The sequence below is a fragment of the Argopecten irradians genome, chromosome 10, assembly GCF_041381155.1.
Source record: "Argopecten irradians isolate NY chromosome 10, Ai_NY, whole genome shotgun sequence".
NCBI classification, from domain to species: Eukaryota; Metazoa; Mollusca; class Bivalvia; order Pectinida; family Pectinidae; genus Argopecten; species Argopecten irradians.
Genome location: NC_091143.1, coordinates 5,505,712 through 5,523,790, shown reverse-complemented (window position 1 = coordinate 5,523,790; position 18,079 = coordinate 5,505,712). Strand labels below are relative to the sequence as shown.

At 38.0% G+C, this 18,079-nt stretch overlaps 1 protein-coding gene across 1 annotated transcript in view; it reads right to left on the bottom strand.

Annotated features, from left to right (window-relative positions):
- Positions 1-3,903: 3,903 nt before the first annotated feature.
- The window catches only part of LOC138332965 (A disintegrin and metalloproteinase with thrombospondin motifs 6-like), a 73,051-nt gene continuing 58,875 nt past the window's right edge, over positions 3,904-18,079 (bottom strand). Inside the window, exons 15-25 of the mRNA XM_069281045.1 lie at positions 17,925-18,045; positions 17,529-17,770; positions 16,957-17,092; positions 16,378-16,504; positions 15,688-15,907; positions 15,287-15,433; positions 13,842-15,005; positions 13,351-13,521; positions 8,334-8,480; positions 7,818-7,968; positions 3,904-7,351 (exon numbers count right to left, since the gene is read on the bottom strand). Of these exons, the coding sequence (XP_069137146.1) occupies positions 7,185-7,351; positions 7,818-7,968; positions 8,334-8,480; positions 13,351-13,521; positions 13,842-15,005; positions 15,287-15,433; positions 15,688-15,907; positions 16,378-16,504; positions 16,957-17,092; positions 17,529-17,770; positions 17,925-18,045 (2,793 nt within the window). The 3' untranslated portion in view covers positions 3,904-7,184. The remainder of the gene's footprint in view (positions 7,352-7,817; positions 7,969-8,333; positions 8,481-13,350; positions 13,522-13,841; positions 15,006-15,286; positions 15,434-15,687; positions 15,908-16,377; positions 16,505-16,956; positions 17,093-17,528; positions 17,771-17,924; positions 18,046-18,079) is intronic.

Sequence of the window (18,079 nt, the reverse complement as noted above, 5' to 3'; positions counted from 1 at the left end):
AAAGAGAAGATACAACCCCTCCCCCAATGGCCTTAGGGGAGGGGTATCCAAATGGCCATAAAGAGAAGATACAACTCCTCCCCAATGGCCTTAGGGGAGGGGTATCCAAATGGCCATAAAGAGAAGATACAACTCCTCCCCCAATGGCCTTAGGGGAGGGGTATCCAAATGGCCATAAAGAGAAGATACAACTCCTCCCCCAATGGCCTTAGGGGAGGGGTATCCAAATGGCCATAAAGAGAAGATACAACTCCTCCCCCAATGGCCTTAGGGGAGGGGTATCCAAATGGCCATAAAGAGAAGATACAACTCCTCCCCCAATGGCCTTAGGGGAGGGGTATCCAAATGGCCATAAAGAGAAGATACAACTCCTCCCCCAATGGCCTTAGGGGAGGGGTATCCAAATGGCCATAAAGAGAAGATACAACTCCTCCCCCAATGGCCTTAGGGGAGGGGTATCCAAATGGCCATAAAGAGAAGATACAACTCCTCCCCCAATGGCCTTAGGGGAGGGGTATCCAAATGGCCATAAAGAGAAGATACAACTCCTCCCCCAATGGCCTTAGGGGAGGGGTATCCAAATGGCCATAAAGAGAAGATACAACTCCTCCCCCAATGGCCTTAGGGGAGGGGTATCCAAATGGCCATAAAGAGAAGATACAACCCCTCCCCCAATGGCCTTAGGGGTGGGGTATCCAAATGGCCATAAAGAGAAGATACAACCCCTCCCCAATGGCCTTAGGGGAGGGGTATCCAAATGGCCATAAAGAGAAGATACAACTCCTCCCCAAATGGTCTTAGGGGAGGGGTATCCAAATGGCCATAAAGAGAAGATACAACTCCTCCCCCAATGGCCTTAGGGGAGGGGTATCCAAATGGCCATAAAGAGAAGATACAACTCCTCCCCCAATGGCCTTAGGGGTGGGGTATCCAAATGGCCATAAAGAGAAGATACAACTCCTCCCCAAATGGCCTTAGGGGAGGGGTATCCAAATGGCCATAAAGAGAAGATACAACCCCTCCCCCAATGGCCTTAGGGGAGGGGTATCCAAATGGCCATAAAGAGAAGATACAACCCCTCCCCCAATGGCCTTAGGGGAGGGGTATCCAAATGGCCATAAAGAGAAGATACAACCCCTCCCCCAATGGCCTTAGGGGTGGGGTATCCAAATGGCCATAAAGAGAAGATACAACTCCTCCCCAAATGGCCTTAGGGGAGGGGTATCCAAATGGCCATAAAGAGAAGATACAACCCCTCCCCCAATGGCCTTAGGGGAGGGGTATCCAAATGGCCATAAAGAGAAGATACAACCCCTCCCCCAATGGCCTTAGGGGTGGGGTATCCAAATGGCCATAAAGAGAAGATACAACTCCTCCCCCAATGGCCTTAGGGGAGGGGTATCCAAATGGCCATAAAGAGAAGATACAACCCCTCCCCCAATGGCCTTAGGGGTGGGGTATCCAAATGGCCATAAAGAGAAGATACAACTCCTCCCCCAATGGCCTTAGGGGAGGGGTATCCAAATGGCCATAAAGAGAAGATACAACTCCTCCCCCAATGGCCTTAGGGGAGGGGTATCCAAATGGCCATAAAGAGAAGATACAACTCCTCCCCCAATGGCCTTAGGGGGGGGTATCCAAATGGCCATAAAGAGAAGATACAACCCTCCCCAATGGCCTTAGGGGAGGGGTATCCAAATGGCCATAAAGAGAAGATACAACTCCTCCCCCAATGGCCTTAGGGGAGGGGTATCCAAATGGCCATAAAGAGAAGATACAACCCTCCCCCAATGGCCTTAGGGGAGGGGTATCCAAATGGCCATAAAGAGAAGATACAACTCCTCCCCAAATGGCCTTAGGGGAGGGGTATCCAAATGGCCATAAAGAGAAGATACAACTCCTCCCCCAATGGCCTTAGGGGAGGGGTATCCAAATGGCCATAAAGAGAAGATACAACTCCTCCCCCCAATGGTCCTTAGGGGAGGGGTATCCAAATGGTCATAAAGAGAAGATACAACTCCTCCCCCAATGGCCTTAGGGGTGGGGTATCCAAATGGCCATAAAGAGAAGATACAACTCCTCCCCCAATGGTCTTAGGGGAGGGGTATCCAAATGGCCATAAAGAGAAGATACAACCCCTCCCCCAATGGCCTTAGGGGTGGGGTATCCAAATGGCCATAAAGAGAAGATACAACCCCTCCCCAATGGCCTTAGGGGAGGGGTATCCAAATGGCCATAAAGAGAAGATACAACTCCTCCCCCAATGGTCTTAGGGGAGGGGTATCCAAATGGCCATAAAGAGAAGATACAACTCCTCCCCAATGGCCTTAGGGGAGGGGTATCCAAATGGCCATAAAGAGAAGATACAACCCTCCCCCAATGGCCTTAGGGGTGGGTATCCAAATGGCCATAAAGAGAAGATACAACTCCTCCCCAAATGGCCTTAGGGGAGGGGTATCCAAATGGCCATAAAGAGAAGATACAACCCCTCCCCCAATGGCCTTAGGGGAGGGGTATCCAAATGGCCATAAAGAGAAGATACAACTCCTCCCCCAATGGCCTTAGGGGAGGGGTATCCAAATGGCCATAAAGAGAAGATACAACTCCTCCCCCAATGGCCTTAGGGGTGGGGTATCCAAATGGCCATAAAGAGAAGATACAACTCCTCCCCAAATGGCCTTAGGGGAGGGGTATCCAAATGGCCATAAAGAGAAGATACAACTCCTCCCCCAATGGCCTTAGGGGAGGGGTATCCAAATGGCCATAAAGAGAGAAGATACAACTCCTCCCCAATGGCCTTAGGGGGGGGTATCCAAATGGCCATAAAGAGAAGATACAACCCTCCCCCAATGGCCTTAGGGGAGGGGTATCCAAATGGCCATAAAGAGAAGATACAACTCCTCCCCCAATGGCCTTAGGGGAGGGGTATCCAAATGGCCATAAAGAGAAGATACAACTCCTCCCCAATGGCCTTAGGGGAGGGGTATCCAAATGGCCATAAAGAGAAGATACAACTCCTCCCCCAATGGCCTTAGGGGAGGGGTATCCAAATGGCCATAAAGAGAAGATACAACTCCCCCCCAATGGCCTTAGGGGAGGGGTATCCAAATGGCCATAAAGAGAAGATACAACTCCTCCCCCAATGGTCTTAGGGGAGGGGTATCCAAATGGCCATAAAGAGAAGATACAACTCCTCCCCCAATGGCTTAGGGGAGGGGTATCCAAATGGCCATAAAGAGAAGATACAACTCCTCCCCCAATGGTCTTAGGGGAGGGGTATCCAAATGGTCATAAAGAGAAGATACAACTCCTCCCCCAATGGCCTTAGGGGAGGGGTATCCAAATGGTCATAAAGAGAAGATACAACTCCTCCCCCAATGGTCTTAGGGGAGGGGTATCCAAATGGTCATAAAGAGAAGATACAACTCCTCCCCCAATGGTCTTAGGGGAGGGGTATCCAAATGGTCATAAAGAGAAGATACAACTCCTCCCCCAATGGTCTTAGGGGAGGGGTATCCAAATGGTCATAAAGAGAAGATACAACTCCTCCCCCAATGGTCTTAGGGGAGGGGTATCCAAATGGTCATAAAGAGAAGATACAACTCCTCCCCCAATGGCCTTAGGGGAGGGGTATCCAAATGGCCATAAAGAGAAGATACAACTCCTCCCCCAATGGCCTTAGGGGAGGGGTATCCAAATGGCCATAAAGAGAAGATACAACTCCTCCCCAATGGCCTTAGGGGAGGGGTATCCAAATGGTCATAAAGAGAAGATACAACTCCTCCCCCAATGGTCTTAGGGGAGGGGTATCCAAATGGCCATAAAGAGAAGATACAACCCCTCCCCCAATGGCCTTAGGGGAGGGGTATCCAAATGGCCATAAAGAGAAGAGGACACCAGGTATATTTGAGCATATTATTAAAGTTTATTGACAAGGTATGGAGAAAAAAATTTCTGACATAATTGTATCAACATTAAACATTGCATAAATATAAACATACAAGCATCATACATATTTCACTACTAACAGACTTACTCTAAATAATCACTAGGCATAGCGGTCAGGGGTCACTGACTATTCATATTGGTCAGGGGTCACTGACTATTCATGTTGGTCAGGGGTCACTGACTATTTATGTTGGTCAGGGGTCACTGACTATTTATGTTGGTCAGGGGTCACTGACTATTTATATTGGTCAGGGGTCACTGACTATTTATATTGGTCAGGGGTCACTGACTATCTAGATTAGTCGGGGGTCACTGACTATCTATATTGGTCAGGGGTCACTGACTATCTACATTTGTATATTGGTCAGGGGTCACTGACTATTTATATTGGTCAGGGGTCACTGACTATCTATATAGGTCAGGGGTCACTGAGTATGTATATTGGTCAGTATATAAACTATAAATAAATGCTAGGCAATTACTCACTTTAATAATCTTAAGTTACAGGGTCTGTTAATGATGACCTTCACATATGAGTATATTGTATGTGAAGGTTACCGATCCCTGTGTTTGGGGAGGGGAGTAAATACATATAGCATTTTCATTTTTAATTGTGATCAGATTTATAATAATGAGCACAGACGTTGTTTCTATTAAACATCTATAATACAAACATGAGGGAGCACCCCTTAAAAAGTGAAACATACAAACATATAGACATATTATATATTGTATCAATTAGGTATAGAACTGCTCATTGATTGTGATCCAGGTCAAAGTTCATACTGAAGTAAAATATCTTTCTTTTATAACACAGGGTCTAGACAAATTTCTAACACACATAGCCCATATTATGAATATTTATATATATAGTGTTTGCTTCTCAAAACATGGGTCAAGCCCCAGGTTGCATTTTAACACATGAAGACAGAAAACTCGTAAAGGTAAGACCCTTTCTTACTCAACAGAACATGAACTGACATTTTATAAAGAACTGACTGATGTGGTAGTAAGTGAACATTCTACTACTCTGAAGGCACAAATTATAAATAGACTGGTCATTTGGGTAGAAAAAACACAAAAATATTTAAACAAACAAGTGGTCCTTGACAGGTTAATTGTACAGGTTATAAAGTATGAAATATAGGGAAACACACACAGTTCAGATGGGTAGATCATTCTATACAGTCAGACAAAGAATTATTTCTACACATCTATGAGTAAGTTTTGGTGATTTTTATTCTACTTTAAACACCCTAGATAATTTAAAGACATTATTATGAAGAGAAGTAAATGTATCATAATGAGTATTTCATGACACGGGCGACCTTACAACATGTAAGTTTACAAACTCTGATGTACCTTACACATACGTTGGACATTATAGGGTACAACAGATAGGTGTACATTTACAGGGAGTTGGTGATGGTCTTGGTCCAGCAGTAGTTGACAATACAATACAATTTGTTGAAGGGTTAAATTTGTTTCATGAACTAAAATATAACCAATGAATTATTATTTTGCATAGGTGTGCCTTAGATAGTTTATCTATTCAATGTTGTATGTATAAATTCATTTTTTCAAATTAACAAATTTTAACTATTTTCTTGATAATCCTGAAGAGGCATTGAAAAGCACTGTACAGACAGAACCTTCGGCTAGCTGACTTGTATTTGGGAAACTTTCAACACACAGGGAAACTCGACAGCTAAAGTAAGGCTGATAATTAATTGGGCCTGTCATATCAATTAATGGACGAAAGATACAGTAAATAATGGAGAATTAGCTAGATAAACAGTATGATCAATAATACAGTATATATATATCAGATACTGACCAAAGACTCCCAAAACAACAAGTATACATAAATCATGTACACAACAAATTCTACATAGTTTATTTCATTGATCACATTAAATATCAACAAACTCATTAAAAGCAATTTTCTAATGAAACAATTTTCTTTAACAATCTTATTTCACCGATTGTCATAGAATTATGTATGTTAATTTGACCAGGTGAAAATTGATTTTGACCAATCAACATATATAGATATATATTTTACATACAAAATACAAGCCATCCTCTGTTACACACAAGGTTCAGAGGTCATGAGTACAAAATCTATTGTTAGGATACAACATTACATTGGAACATATTAGATAGAGATCACCACTTCTAACAACAATTTAAAATCTGTTATAGCATAAACTAAAACAAAAGTGTGAGAAAACATCAACAAGTGACTTGTTACAGTGTACGAGTCTCTGATACATCATTATACAATATACATCACTTTACAGCACCTTGTACATGGGAGTCTAATCACAAATTCCAATATTCAATAAAGCTCGTATTCTCTACTCGGTAATCACAAAATGCATCCCTCCTTAGACCATCAACAAGGTTCGGTATTTATAATATTTCATACATGAAAAGTTAGGAGAAATTCCGTAGTTTACCATTGTCAAGTTTTCAGTATATATCAGGGGAGGTAATTACTAGACTTATATATACCAGGGGAGGTAAGCTTAGGTCCATTACTGGGAGGGGTTTCTAGACAACAAGTCAGAGTAATATGCATAGATGGTTTTAGGCTTTATACATGTTTATAAATGAGTTTTTGTGATGGTTATGAGACAACTGTAAAGTGTACTTGGGACTTGTTACACGCAGAGACATGTGAGATGACTTCATTAACTCATCAAGGTACAAGATTCCTCTTACTTCTCGTTAAGCACCACATTAAATAAAGTGTGACATCCGACCTTTTTCACTTTGTCTAAAATCACACGTTACATCATCTTTAATTGTATGTCACATCCTCCGGTCACATGATCACATATCAAACCATCTCATATCACATGTTTGGTCACATGTCTTACCATATATGGTCACACTATTGTCGGTATTATTTTATACATACTGTATAGAGTTGTCTCCCTTGTATCACTTTAGAGACATAATGTAGTCAGTGTTCTATGGCCATCTTTAAAATACAGAATTCCATTTTTCCAGACATGACTCAGTGCCATAACCAACTGCAAACTTCAACATTCAATATGAGTTTCAGCAAAAAACATTGCACATTCTGGAAGTTTGAAGTTGAGACAAGTTTCTGGAAAATTCAAGTCTCCTTCAAACTTTCTTATCCAATATTGAATTGGATTCTCCAAGTTCAACAGACAGGATTTCAAGTCAGAGGCAGCCTCCAGAAAGAGGCTGTTGCTATGGTTTTACCTGGCTGTACGGCGTTGGTGAGGACGTCGCCTCCACTGTCGTACGTTACAAGTGAGACAACATTTAACGCGTACATAGAGTTTTGTACACTGATTCATTCTGCGCAGGGCACGACAAATCTGGTTACTCATCTTATCTCTGGTACAGTGGTGTCTGTTTAAAGCTGGAAATCAGAGAACAAATATGTCATAATAGCATATGTTACCTGCTAATGGATATTATGTCTTTCTTTAAATAGGATCAGTGGCATTTCCTTATTCAGCATAAACTTTTAAATACTTTAAACAATTATTGTTAACTCCTACTTTTAGGTCAAAGTTACATAATAATCATTATGCTCTGCACGCACATCTATGTACTACAAATTTTATCTCTACCAATTACTATTACTGTAAGCAAAAACGATTAAAGTGACTGGCATTTAACTAGTTTTCATTATTTCTATCAAATTCATTAAATCAATTAAAATAACACATGTAGACCTTGATTTAGGTATATTTTATTGGTATAACAGCCTTTAACAAATTACATAAACCTATCTTGTGGATTAACCTTGATTCAGGTATATTTTATTGGTATAATAGCCTTTAACAACTTACAGAAACCTATCGTGTGGATTAAACACTCACCATGATTATTGTCAGGACAAGAATCTATATTACACTGCTGTAACTCGCCAGGTTTTGTGTGGGTGGGGCAGCCGACACCCCTCTGTTGTGATGTGATGTTGACACACTGGACGAGACGTACCTGTTCTCCACCACCGCAGGTCTTGGAGCACTAAACACAGAAAGGCATACAGGTCTTAGGACACCATATAGATACAGAATGGTATCAGTGAAACATTGTTGGGAAGGTCTAAAGGACCCATATGTTATATTGATATCATAATGAACAATAGCATTGATTTTATTTTCATTGCCATTCCATCATACCTTGATGTAAATTGTTCTATAAAGTAATTTTTCCCTTGCCAATGATCATTGATACCTTTGAAGTTCAATTATTGTATTCACAGAATCACCTGAGTAACTAGTAAAGAAACAAAATATCTAAGATTCCAGATTTCAGACCATTTAACTGCATTACAAATTCTGAGATATCAAATGATTCCTAGTCTGTTGGTCAATGTCATGAAAACTTACCCTACTCCATTGACCGTGGACCCACGCGAGGCAGGCAGGCAGTTCACAGGACATGATTTCTAAAGGTTTCTGGTCCAAATCACAAACTTTGCCATTAGGACAAGTCACAAGTCTCATTTTTGATGACATTCCACAAGTAGCAGAGCACTACAACATAAAACGACAATTCTGTGAATTTGCCTTTTCCTCTCATCTACCGGTAAAATATGTAATGTCTGTAACATCAACATTTATCACATTTAATCATCACTACAGGTTCACCACATTTGTATGTTAACTTAATCACTGCACCACAAATGTTTACGATGTACTACAATCGTATTACCACAAATGTTTATGATGTACTGAATGGTTGTACTACAATCCTATTACCACAAATGTTTATGATGTACTAAATGGTTGTACTACAATCATATTACCACAAATGTTTATGATGTACTAAATGGTTGTACTACAATCGTATTACCACAATTGTTTATGATGTTATGATGTACTAAATGGTTGTACTACAATCGTATTACCACAAATGTTTATGATGTACTAAATGGTTGTACTACAATCATATTACCACAAATGTTTATGATGTACTAAATGGTTGTACTACAATCATATTACCACAAATGTTTATGATGTACTGAATGGTTGTACTACAATCGTACTACCACAAATGTTTATGATGTACTAAATGGTTGTACTACAATCGTATTACCACAAATGTTTATGATGTACTAAATGGTTGTACTACAATCGTACTACCACAAATGTTTATGATGTACTAAATGGTTGTACTACAAACGTATTACCACAAATGTTTATGATGTACTAAATGGTTGTACTACAATCGTATTACCACAAATGTTTATGATGTACTAAATGGTTGTACTACAAATCGTATTACCACAAATGTTTATGATGTACTAAATGGTTGTACTACAAACGTATTACCACAAATGTTTATGATGTACTAAATGGTTGTACTACAATCGTATTACCACAAATGTTTATGATGTACTGAATGGTTGTACTACAATCGTATTACCACAAATGTTTATGATGTACTAAATGGTTGTACTACAATCGTATTACCACAAATGTTTATGATGTACTGAATGGTTGTACTACAAACGTATTACCACAAATGTTTATGATGTACTAAATGGTTGTACTACAATCGTATTACCACAAATGTTTATGATGTACTAAATGGTTGTACTACAAACGTATTACCACAAATGTTTATGATGTACTAAATGGTTGTACTACAATCGTATTACCACAAATGTTTATGATGTACTAAATGGTTGTACTACAATCATATTACCACAAATGTTTATGATGTACTAAATGGTTGTACTACAATCATATTACCACAAATGTTTATGATGTACTAATGGTTGTACTACAATCATATTACCACAAATGTTTATGATGTACTAAATGGTTGTACTACAATCATATTACCACAAATGTTTATGATGTACTAAATGGTTGTACTACAAACGTATTACCACAAATGTTTATGATGTACTAAATGGTTGTACTACAAACGTATTACCACAAATGTTTATGATGTACTACAATGGTATTACCACAATCGTATTACCACAAATGTTTATGATGTACTGAATGGTTGTACTACAAATCGTATTACCACAAATGTTTATGATGTACTAAATGGTTGTACTACAATCATATTACCACAAATGTTTATGATGTACTAAATGGTTGTACTACAATCGTATTACCACAAATGTTTATGATGTACTAAATGGTTGTACTACAATCGTATTACCACAAATGTTTATGAATGTACTACAATTTTAAGTTGAATGTACTACAATCGTATTACCAACAAATGTTTATGATGTACTAAATGGTTGTACTACAATCGTACTACCACAAATGTTTATGATGTACTAAATGGTTGTACTACAATCGTATTACCACAAATGTTTATGATGTACTAAAATGGTTGTACTACAAACGTATTACCACAAATGTTTATGATGTACTAAATGGTTGTACTACAATCGTATTACCACAAATGTTTATGATGTACTGAATGGTTGTACTACAATCGTATTACCACAAATGTTTATGATGTACTAAATGGTTGTACTACAATCGTATTACCACAAATGTTTATGATGTACTAAATGGTTGTACTACAATCGTATTACCACAAATGTTTATGATGTACTAAATGGTTGTACTACAAACGTATTACCACAAATGTTTATGATGTACTAAATGGTTTATGATGTACTACAAACGTATTACCCACAAATGTTTATGATGTGTACTGAATGGTTGTACTACAAACGTATTACCACAAATGTTTATGATGTACTAAATGGTTGTACTACAAACGTATTACCACAAATGTTTATGATGTACTAAATGGTTGTACTACAATCATATTACCACAAATGTTTATGATGTACTGAATGGTTGTACTACAATCATATTACCACAAATGTTTATGATGTACTGAAATGGTTGTACTACAATCGTATTACCACAAATGTTTATGATGTACTGAATGGTTGTTGTCTACAATCGTACTACCACAAATGTTTATGATGTACTGAATGGTTGTACTACAATCGTACTACCACAAATGTTTATGATGTACTAAATGGTTGTACTACAATCGTACTACCACAAATGTTTATGATGTACTAAATGGTTGTACTACAATCGTATTACCACAAATGTTTATGATGTACTGAATGGTTGTACTACAATCGTATTACCACAAATGTTTATGATGTACTGAATGGTTGTACTACAATCGTATTACCACAATTGTTTATGATGTACTACAATCATATTACCACAAATGTTTATGATGTACTACAATGGTTGTACTACAAATCATATTACCACAAATGTTTATGATGTACTAAATGGTTGTACTACAATCGTATTACCACAAATTGTTTATGATGTACTAATGAATGTACTACAATCTACTACCAAAATGTTTTGATGTACTAAATGGTTGTACTACAAACGTTATTACCACAAATGTTTATGATGTACTAAATGGTTGTACTACAAACGTATTACCACAAATGTTTATGATGTACTGAATGGTTGTACTACAATCGTATTACCACAAATGTTTATGATGTACTGAATGGTTGTACTACAATCGTACTACCACAAATGTTTATGATGTACTAAAATGGTTGTACTACAAACGTATTACCACAAATGTTTATGATGTACTGAATGGTTGTACTACAAACGTATTACCACAAATGTTTATGATGTACTGAATGGTTGTACTACAAACGTATTACCACAAATGTTTATGATGTACTGAATGGTTGTACTACAATCGTATTACCACAAATGTTTATGATGTACTGAATGGTTGTACTACAAACGTATTACCACAAATGTTTATGATGTACTGAATGGTTGTACTACAAACGTATTACCACAAATGTTTATGATGTACTGAATGGTTGTACTACAATCGTATTACCACAAATGTTTATGATGTACTGAATGGTTGTACTACAAACGTATTACCACAAATGTTTATGATGTACTGAATGGTTGTACTACAATCGTATTACCACAAATGTTTATGATGTACTGAATGGTTGTACTACAATCGTACTACCACAAATGTTTATGATGTACTGAATGGTTGTACTACAAACGTATTACCACAAATGTTTATGATGTACTAAATGGTTGTACTACAAACGTATTACCACAAATGTTTATGATGTACTGAATGGTTGTACTACAAACGTATTACCACAAATGTTTATGATGTACTAAATGGTTGTACTACAAACGTATTACCACAAATGTTTATGATGTACTAAATGGTTGTACTACAAACGTATTACCACAAATGTTTATGATGTACTAAATGGTTGTACTACAAACGTATTACCACAAATGTTTATGATGTACTAAATGGTTGTACTACAAACGTATTACCACAAATGTTTATGATGTACTAATGGTTGTACTACAAACGTATTACCACAAATGTTTATGATGTACTAAATGGTTGTACTACAACTACAAATGTTTTGATGTACTATGGTTGTACTACACAATTACCACAAATGTTTATGATGTACTAAATGGTTGTACTACAAACGTATTACCACAAATGTTTATGATGTACTGAATGGTTGTACTACAAACGTATTACCACAAATGTTTATGATGTACTAAATGGTTGTACTACAAACGTATTACCACAAATGTTTATGATGTACTAAATGGTTGTACTACAAACGTATTACCACAAATGTTTATGATGTACTAATGGTTGTACTACAAAATGGTTTATGTACTAAATGGTTGTACTACAATATTACCACAAATGTTTATGATGTACTAAATGGTTGTACTACAATCGTATTACCACAAATGTTTATGATGTACTAAATGGTTGTACTACAAACTATTACCACAAATGTTTATGATGTACTAAATGGTTGTACTACAATCGTATTACCAACAAATGTTTATGATGTACTAAATGGTTGTACTAGTAATTTATGTACTATAACGTACTACCACAAATGTTTATGATGTACTAAATGGTTGTACTATAATCGTACTACCACAAATGTTTATGATGTACTAAATGGTTGTACTACAAACGTATTACCACAAATGTTTAATGTCTAAAGTGTATGATGTACTAAATGGTTGTACTACAAACGTATTACCACAAATGTTTATGATGTACTGAATGGTTGTACTACAAACGTATTACCACAAATGTTTATGATGTACTAAATGGTTGTACTACAAACGTATTACCACAAATGTTTATGATGTACTAAATGGTTGTACTACAATCATATTATTGCACATACTATTGATGTCTGAGCAAGTCAATGATTGTTTCTTTTTAATTGGTCATATTTTTAAATCAACACTTAACATAGAATTATAAGAATTTGATGGCTAGAACTGCACTACATATGAAGTCCAATTCTGAGCTGTACTAAGTGTGTCTATGACTACTCACCGAGCTCCACTCTCCGCTCACCCACTCCGAGCAGGAGTGAACATTACATCGGTCGATGGCGTTGGGTTTGTGTCGGATTTCACACTGACTATTGTCCACAGCCTCACCACTAGATTTGTCTACACAGTAAATGGTCCTAGTCTGGATCCCAGCGCCACACATCCTCGAACACTAACATCACAAAAAATAATAAATAATTGTCTAAAGAATCAGGAACAGGTTACCTAATGGCTATACCTGTTGGCTCTAAACAAATACACATCATACACATTGAAAACATGCAATATCTACTCTTTCGGTGTTTGATAACTACTCCTGCAACTCTGACTTTTGATAATTCATAATTATCTGCTCTTGTGAAAAGGAATTGATTGCATTGTTTGTTTGTGAGAAAACGAAAAACAGTGTGATTTCTAATTTCCAGTTTGATAATAAAGATGAAGTTTCACTATTGCAATGATGACTGGTATGACATTAATTTGAGTACTCACCTCGGTCCAGTTAGCCGACTTCCACTCGTAACCCGCATTACTAATTATAGGTAAAAAGTCTGGCTTTATCATGGGTGTGTTAGGTAGAGGGCGGATCTTTTCTACATTCCCGGGTCCCGATCCCCTCCCTGGTAGACGAGGCATCATCCTCTTTTCTCCAGTACTTGGCGGTTGTAGAAGACCCCTTGGAGGTGTTTTTGGAGCAATCTCAGATCGCTCTGGTGAGGATTCTAAATTTACTTCAAGATTCTGTCTTGCTGATGGTCTTTGTATATCTTGCTCTGGAACAGTTTGAGTGTCTTGTTCATGTAGACGACGTTCTTGTGTTGGTTGGTTTTCCTTTGGCTGTGGTATTTCAAGTCTGTCAGTTCCAGAGTCACCATCATTTTCAGGATTTGACCTACCATCTGTTACACGTTGCCTGATTGGGTAAGAATTTCCTCTGTCCATTGTCAAATCTTCATTGATTGGTTCATTTTCACTAGAAGTTTTTGTTTCAGATTCTTTTATTGGCTGATCCTCTGATAACACTGTATCAGATTCATAACCTTCATCGTTGAAATCCTTGTCCTCCTCATCTTGTTCTATTCCTCCTTCCATCACATTATACAAGTCAGTATTTTCCTCTTCATTCATTTCATCATTTTCACTGACCCTTATATCTCTATCATTATCACCATGGAGACGAGAGGGCCTGGCTATATGTATATTAACATCAATTCCTCTGTTAACATCCTCCCTCTGCACCTCTCCCTGATTGGGAACAGCCTTCTCACCTTCCTCAGGTATAGTTATAGAGTTAGCTCCCTTGGAGCCCGATAACACTATATTAACTGACTCTTCCTCCACCACTTGGGACGGCAGATCTCTGGTGACAGGTTTAGGTGTTGAGGTGACTGTGGTTGTAGTAGGAATGGTGGTTACTGTAGTTGTGGTTGTCATGGAAACAGTAGTTGTTGGAGCTGGTGTGGTGGTTGTCGTTTGAGATGTAGTAGACTTTGTTGTAGTTGTGGTTGGTGTTGTGGTTGTGGTGGTTGTTGTTTCTGGACATTCTACATTGTTACAGATCATGTTCCTTGCTGGTTCCTCGTCTACATTACATAGGTCTCCTCCAATACAGTGGACCTGTCTGGACTTCATCCCTCCACTACAGCTTCGTGTACACTACAATTCAAAATAGGAGGTTTATAGTCACACATTAGCATGACAAGTTGTCCCATAGGTACCTTAACTAGTGTTCTGGGAGTGCAGAGTTAGCTAATATCACCCATCTAAATAAATCAGGCATTTCAGTTTTTCTATATACATTGTACATTTAATTAAATAAAATATAAACAAACACATCAAAAACTGTTTTTACTTGGATGGAAAAACGTGTGATAGAATATTTGATCACTTGCAATATGGTATATTGGTGACCTTTACCCTGTGACCTTGAAACTGACCTCAGACCATGGTTCGGATCTCCATACACCACATGTAACATTGGTACAGGACTGTTCTATATTGGGTTTCAGGGACTCGTCACAGCCAATCTCTGGATCCTCACACAGCACAGACCGGTGCTGTTTCTCACATGGGTTACCATGGCACTGAAGAAGTAAGTGACAGAATAAGTATCAAACAGGTTCATTTCGTATTTGAGATGAGATGCTTGGAATATTCCTTTGTCTAATTTCTATTAATCTTTGATAAGATCATGGACTTTAATGTCCTGTTGAGTTATTGTAACCTATATATAAGACAGATTCATAATCTAAATCCTAAACTCTTAATTTACAATGTTAAATATTGTGTACTTTTCTAGATTATTTTTCAATTATTTTGTAAATGTCGGAGGCCTTACCTCTGACCAGCTGCCTATGACCCAGTTAGAGGTACCAGGACAGGGATCTTTGTGATGACACGGCTCTATCTCTATAGGCTTCTCTTGGTCCATACAGTTCTTATCTTCCAGAGCAATCTGCTCATCTCGTCCTAGGTTACGTACACAGATGACGGTGCGGCGATGGACTCCATTCTTACCACAGGTGAGAGAGCAGTGCTGCCAGGCTCCAGCCCACCATCTTTATTACAAAACCATTGTTAACTATTATACATAGTATTCATCTCTTATCATTTAAATCATTAAATAAACTTCACAACAAAGAATTTCCACTGATCATTGTACGACCATGTCAAAAAACATTTATTCTTGCAATATTCCTTGTTACATTACACAAGCAAAACTTATTAACGAAGGATTCATATAGCAAAACAATAGCATGTGGCATAGAACACATTTTTTCCATACAATAGCTAAGTTCTTAAAATATTTTAATGAAATGATAATATGCATGTCAAAATTTCCCAGTTCAAGCATTTTATCACCGTAATGGTCTATTCTAATAAAAAACATATTCTTAAAAAAATATCACTTCAGCTAATCTTCTGTCTGGAGGAATGGAAAGTCCTGATATAATATGAGTGAAGACCATGTTCTAGAAGTAATGACTACTTTTATTAACTTTATATCGGAAGCGATTCTTTAACTTACTTGGCAGGACAGAGGTGAAGATTACATGCCCTCTGTTTGTCGTCAGGTTTTATAGAACTGTTACAATAAATATCCTCTACAAGTCCAGCCTCCAACTCTTCACATACGACCTGTGACCTCTGGGTTCCTACCAAAATCCACAAAGTAACATAACTCCCATTTACAAATGTTATCAAAGTTTGTTTTACACTAGAACAAATATTCAAAAGCGTACTTGTTGTGGAACTTAAATGTGTTATATCCATGAATTCATAATAAACATGTTTGTTATTTACATGTTTTAATAATGGGTATACATCTACATTCTGTATATTACAAATCGAAACAGGAAACATCTAACAGTGAATGGCATGGGGTCCTGGTAAAATAAAGTTAAGATTAAGGTCACAGTGACCTAATTCTATTACTGACACACTGTCCAGCAGAGATGAGTTGTTGACTCCAGGTTTAATTATCAGAAATCAGAACCGTTCAAAAAATGATTGACCAAAACCTGTGATTAACTTTAAATGAAATCAAGTCAACCCCAGCTATCATGTATTGGTATACAACTGGTCCCTTTTGTATACCTGTACTTACCACCACCACATGATGAGGTACAATGTGTCCAGTCCATGTATTTCCATCGGAACTCCGACTCCCTCGTCTCCGTGATATTCTCCCTCGGGACGGTGTACTCAAATATCACCCCTGGGTTACGGGATTGGAGTAGAAGCTATAGAACAGAAGATTCAACATCTCAGGGCCACAAATAAACAAATGTCATCAGCTTTCAGCTTTTCTTAAAATCTTTGCAACCAAAAATATGTGAATGTTGTCGGTACAGTACAGCTGAATATTTTGCTTCTCAATATTTTTGCGTTTTAACTAAAAGCGAGAAAATCAATTTTGTGTAAAGTTTTTGTAACCTGGCCATTATGGGGTTGTCTCCTATTTCTCAGATCAAATTTTTGCAACCATAGCAACATACCATAAAATAGCAAAAATATCCTGAAAAATATAACTGACAAGCTGAGAAGAAATGCACATTTATGTCTAGCTGAAATATTTTCTTATTCTGACCAAAAAAGCTGACTTATGAGCCAGAGGAATTAAGAAGCAGATTCAGACTTAAATACATTATATTACTCTCTACTTTGCAGACACATTACCATGACATGTATTGGTTCCTTCAGTGGTCCAACAGCCTCCACCTTCTCCTTGTTGCCCTCGCGTTCGTAGTGGACAATGGTCCCCGCCATCTCGTAATCACCACTCCACTGGATAAACCAATGACCGTTCAGCAGGTATTTGCCAGTATTGTCACGCATGGCCAGGTAATTGTTTGCTCCAGCGACTTCTTCTATCCTGATATTTCTGGCCTCGCGAGGTATCACAGTAGCTTCAACATATCCTAGAAATAACGTTCAGTAAAAAAAATTAATAATTCACTTATTTAAAAACAATGATAGATTTATTTGTTAGCTTTAGTAAAAAGTCTATTGTTTCATAATCTCATTTTACATTTCTATCATTTTTAAACACCCATATAAAAGAAGGATACTGACCTAGTCCCTGAGTTTCATTATATTGGTCCTTCACAGTCTCGCACGTTGACCCGTCGCCATGGCACACCCCACATCTGTCCTCCCTAGCGGCCGAATCAAGCTGCCAATCACAGCCTACATGCTGAAGGTCAAGGTTACAAATCATTAAAGTCGGC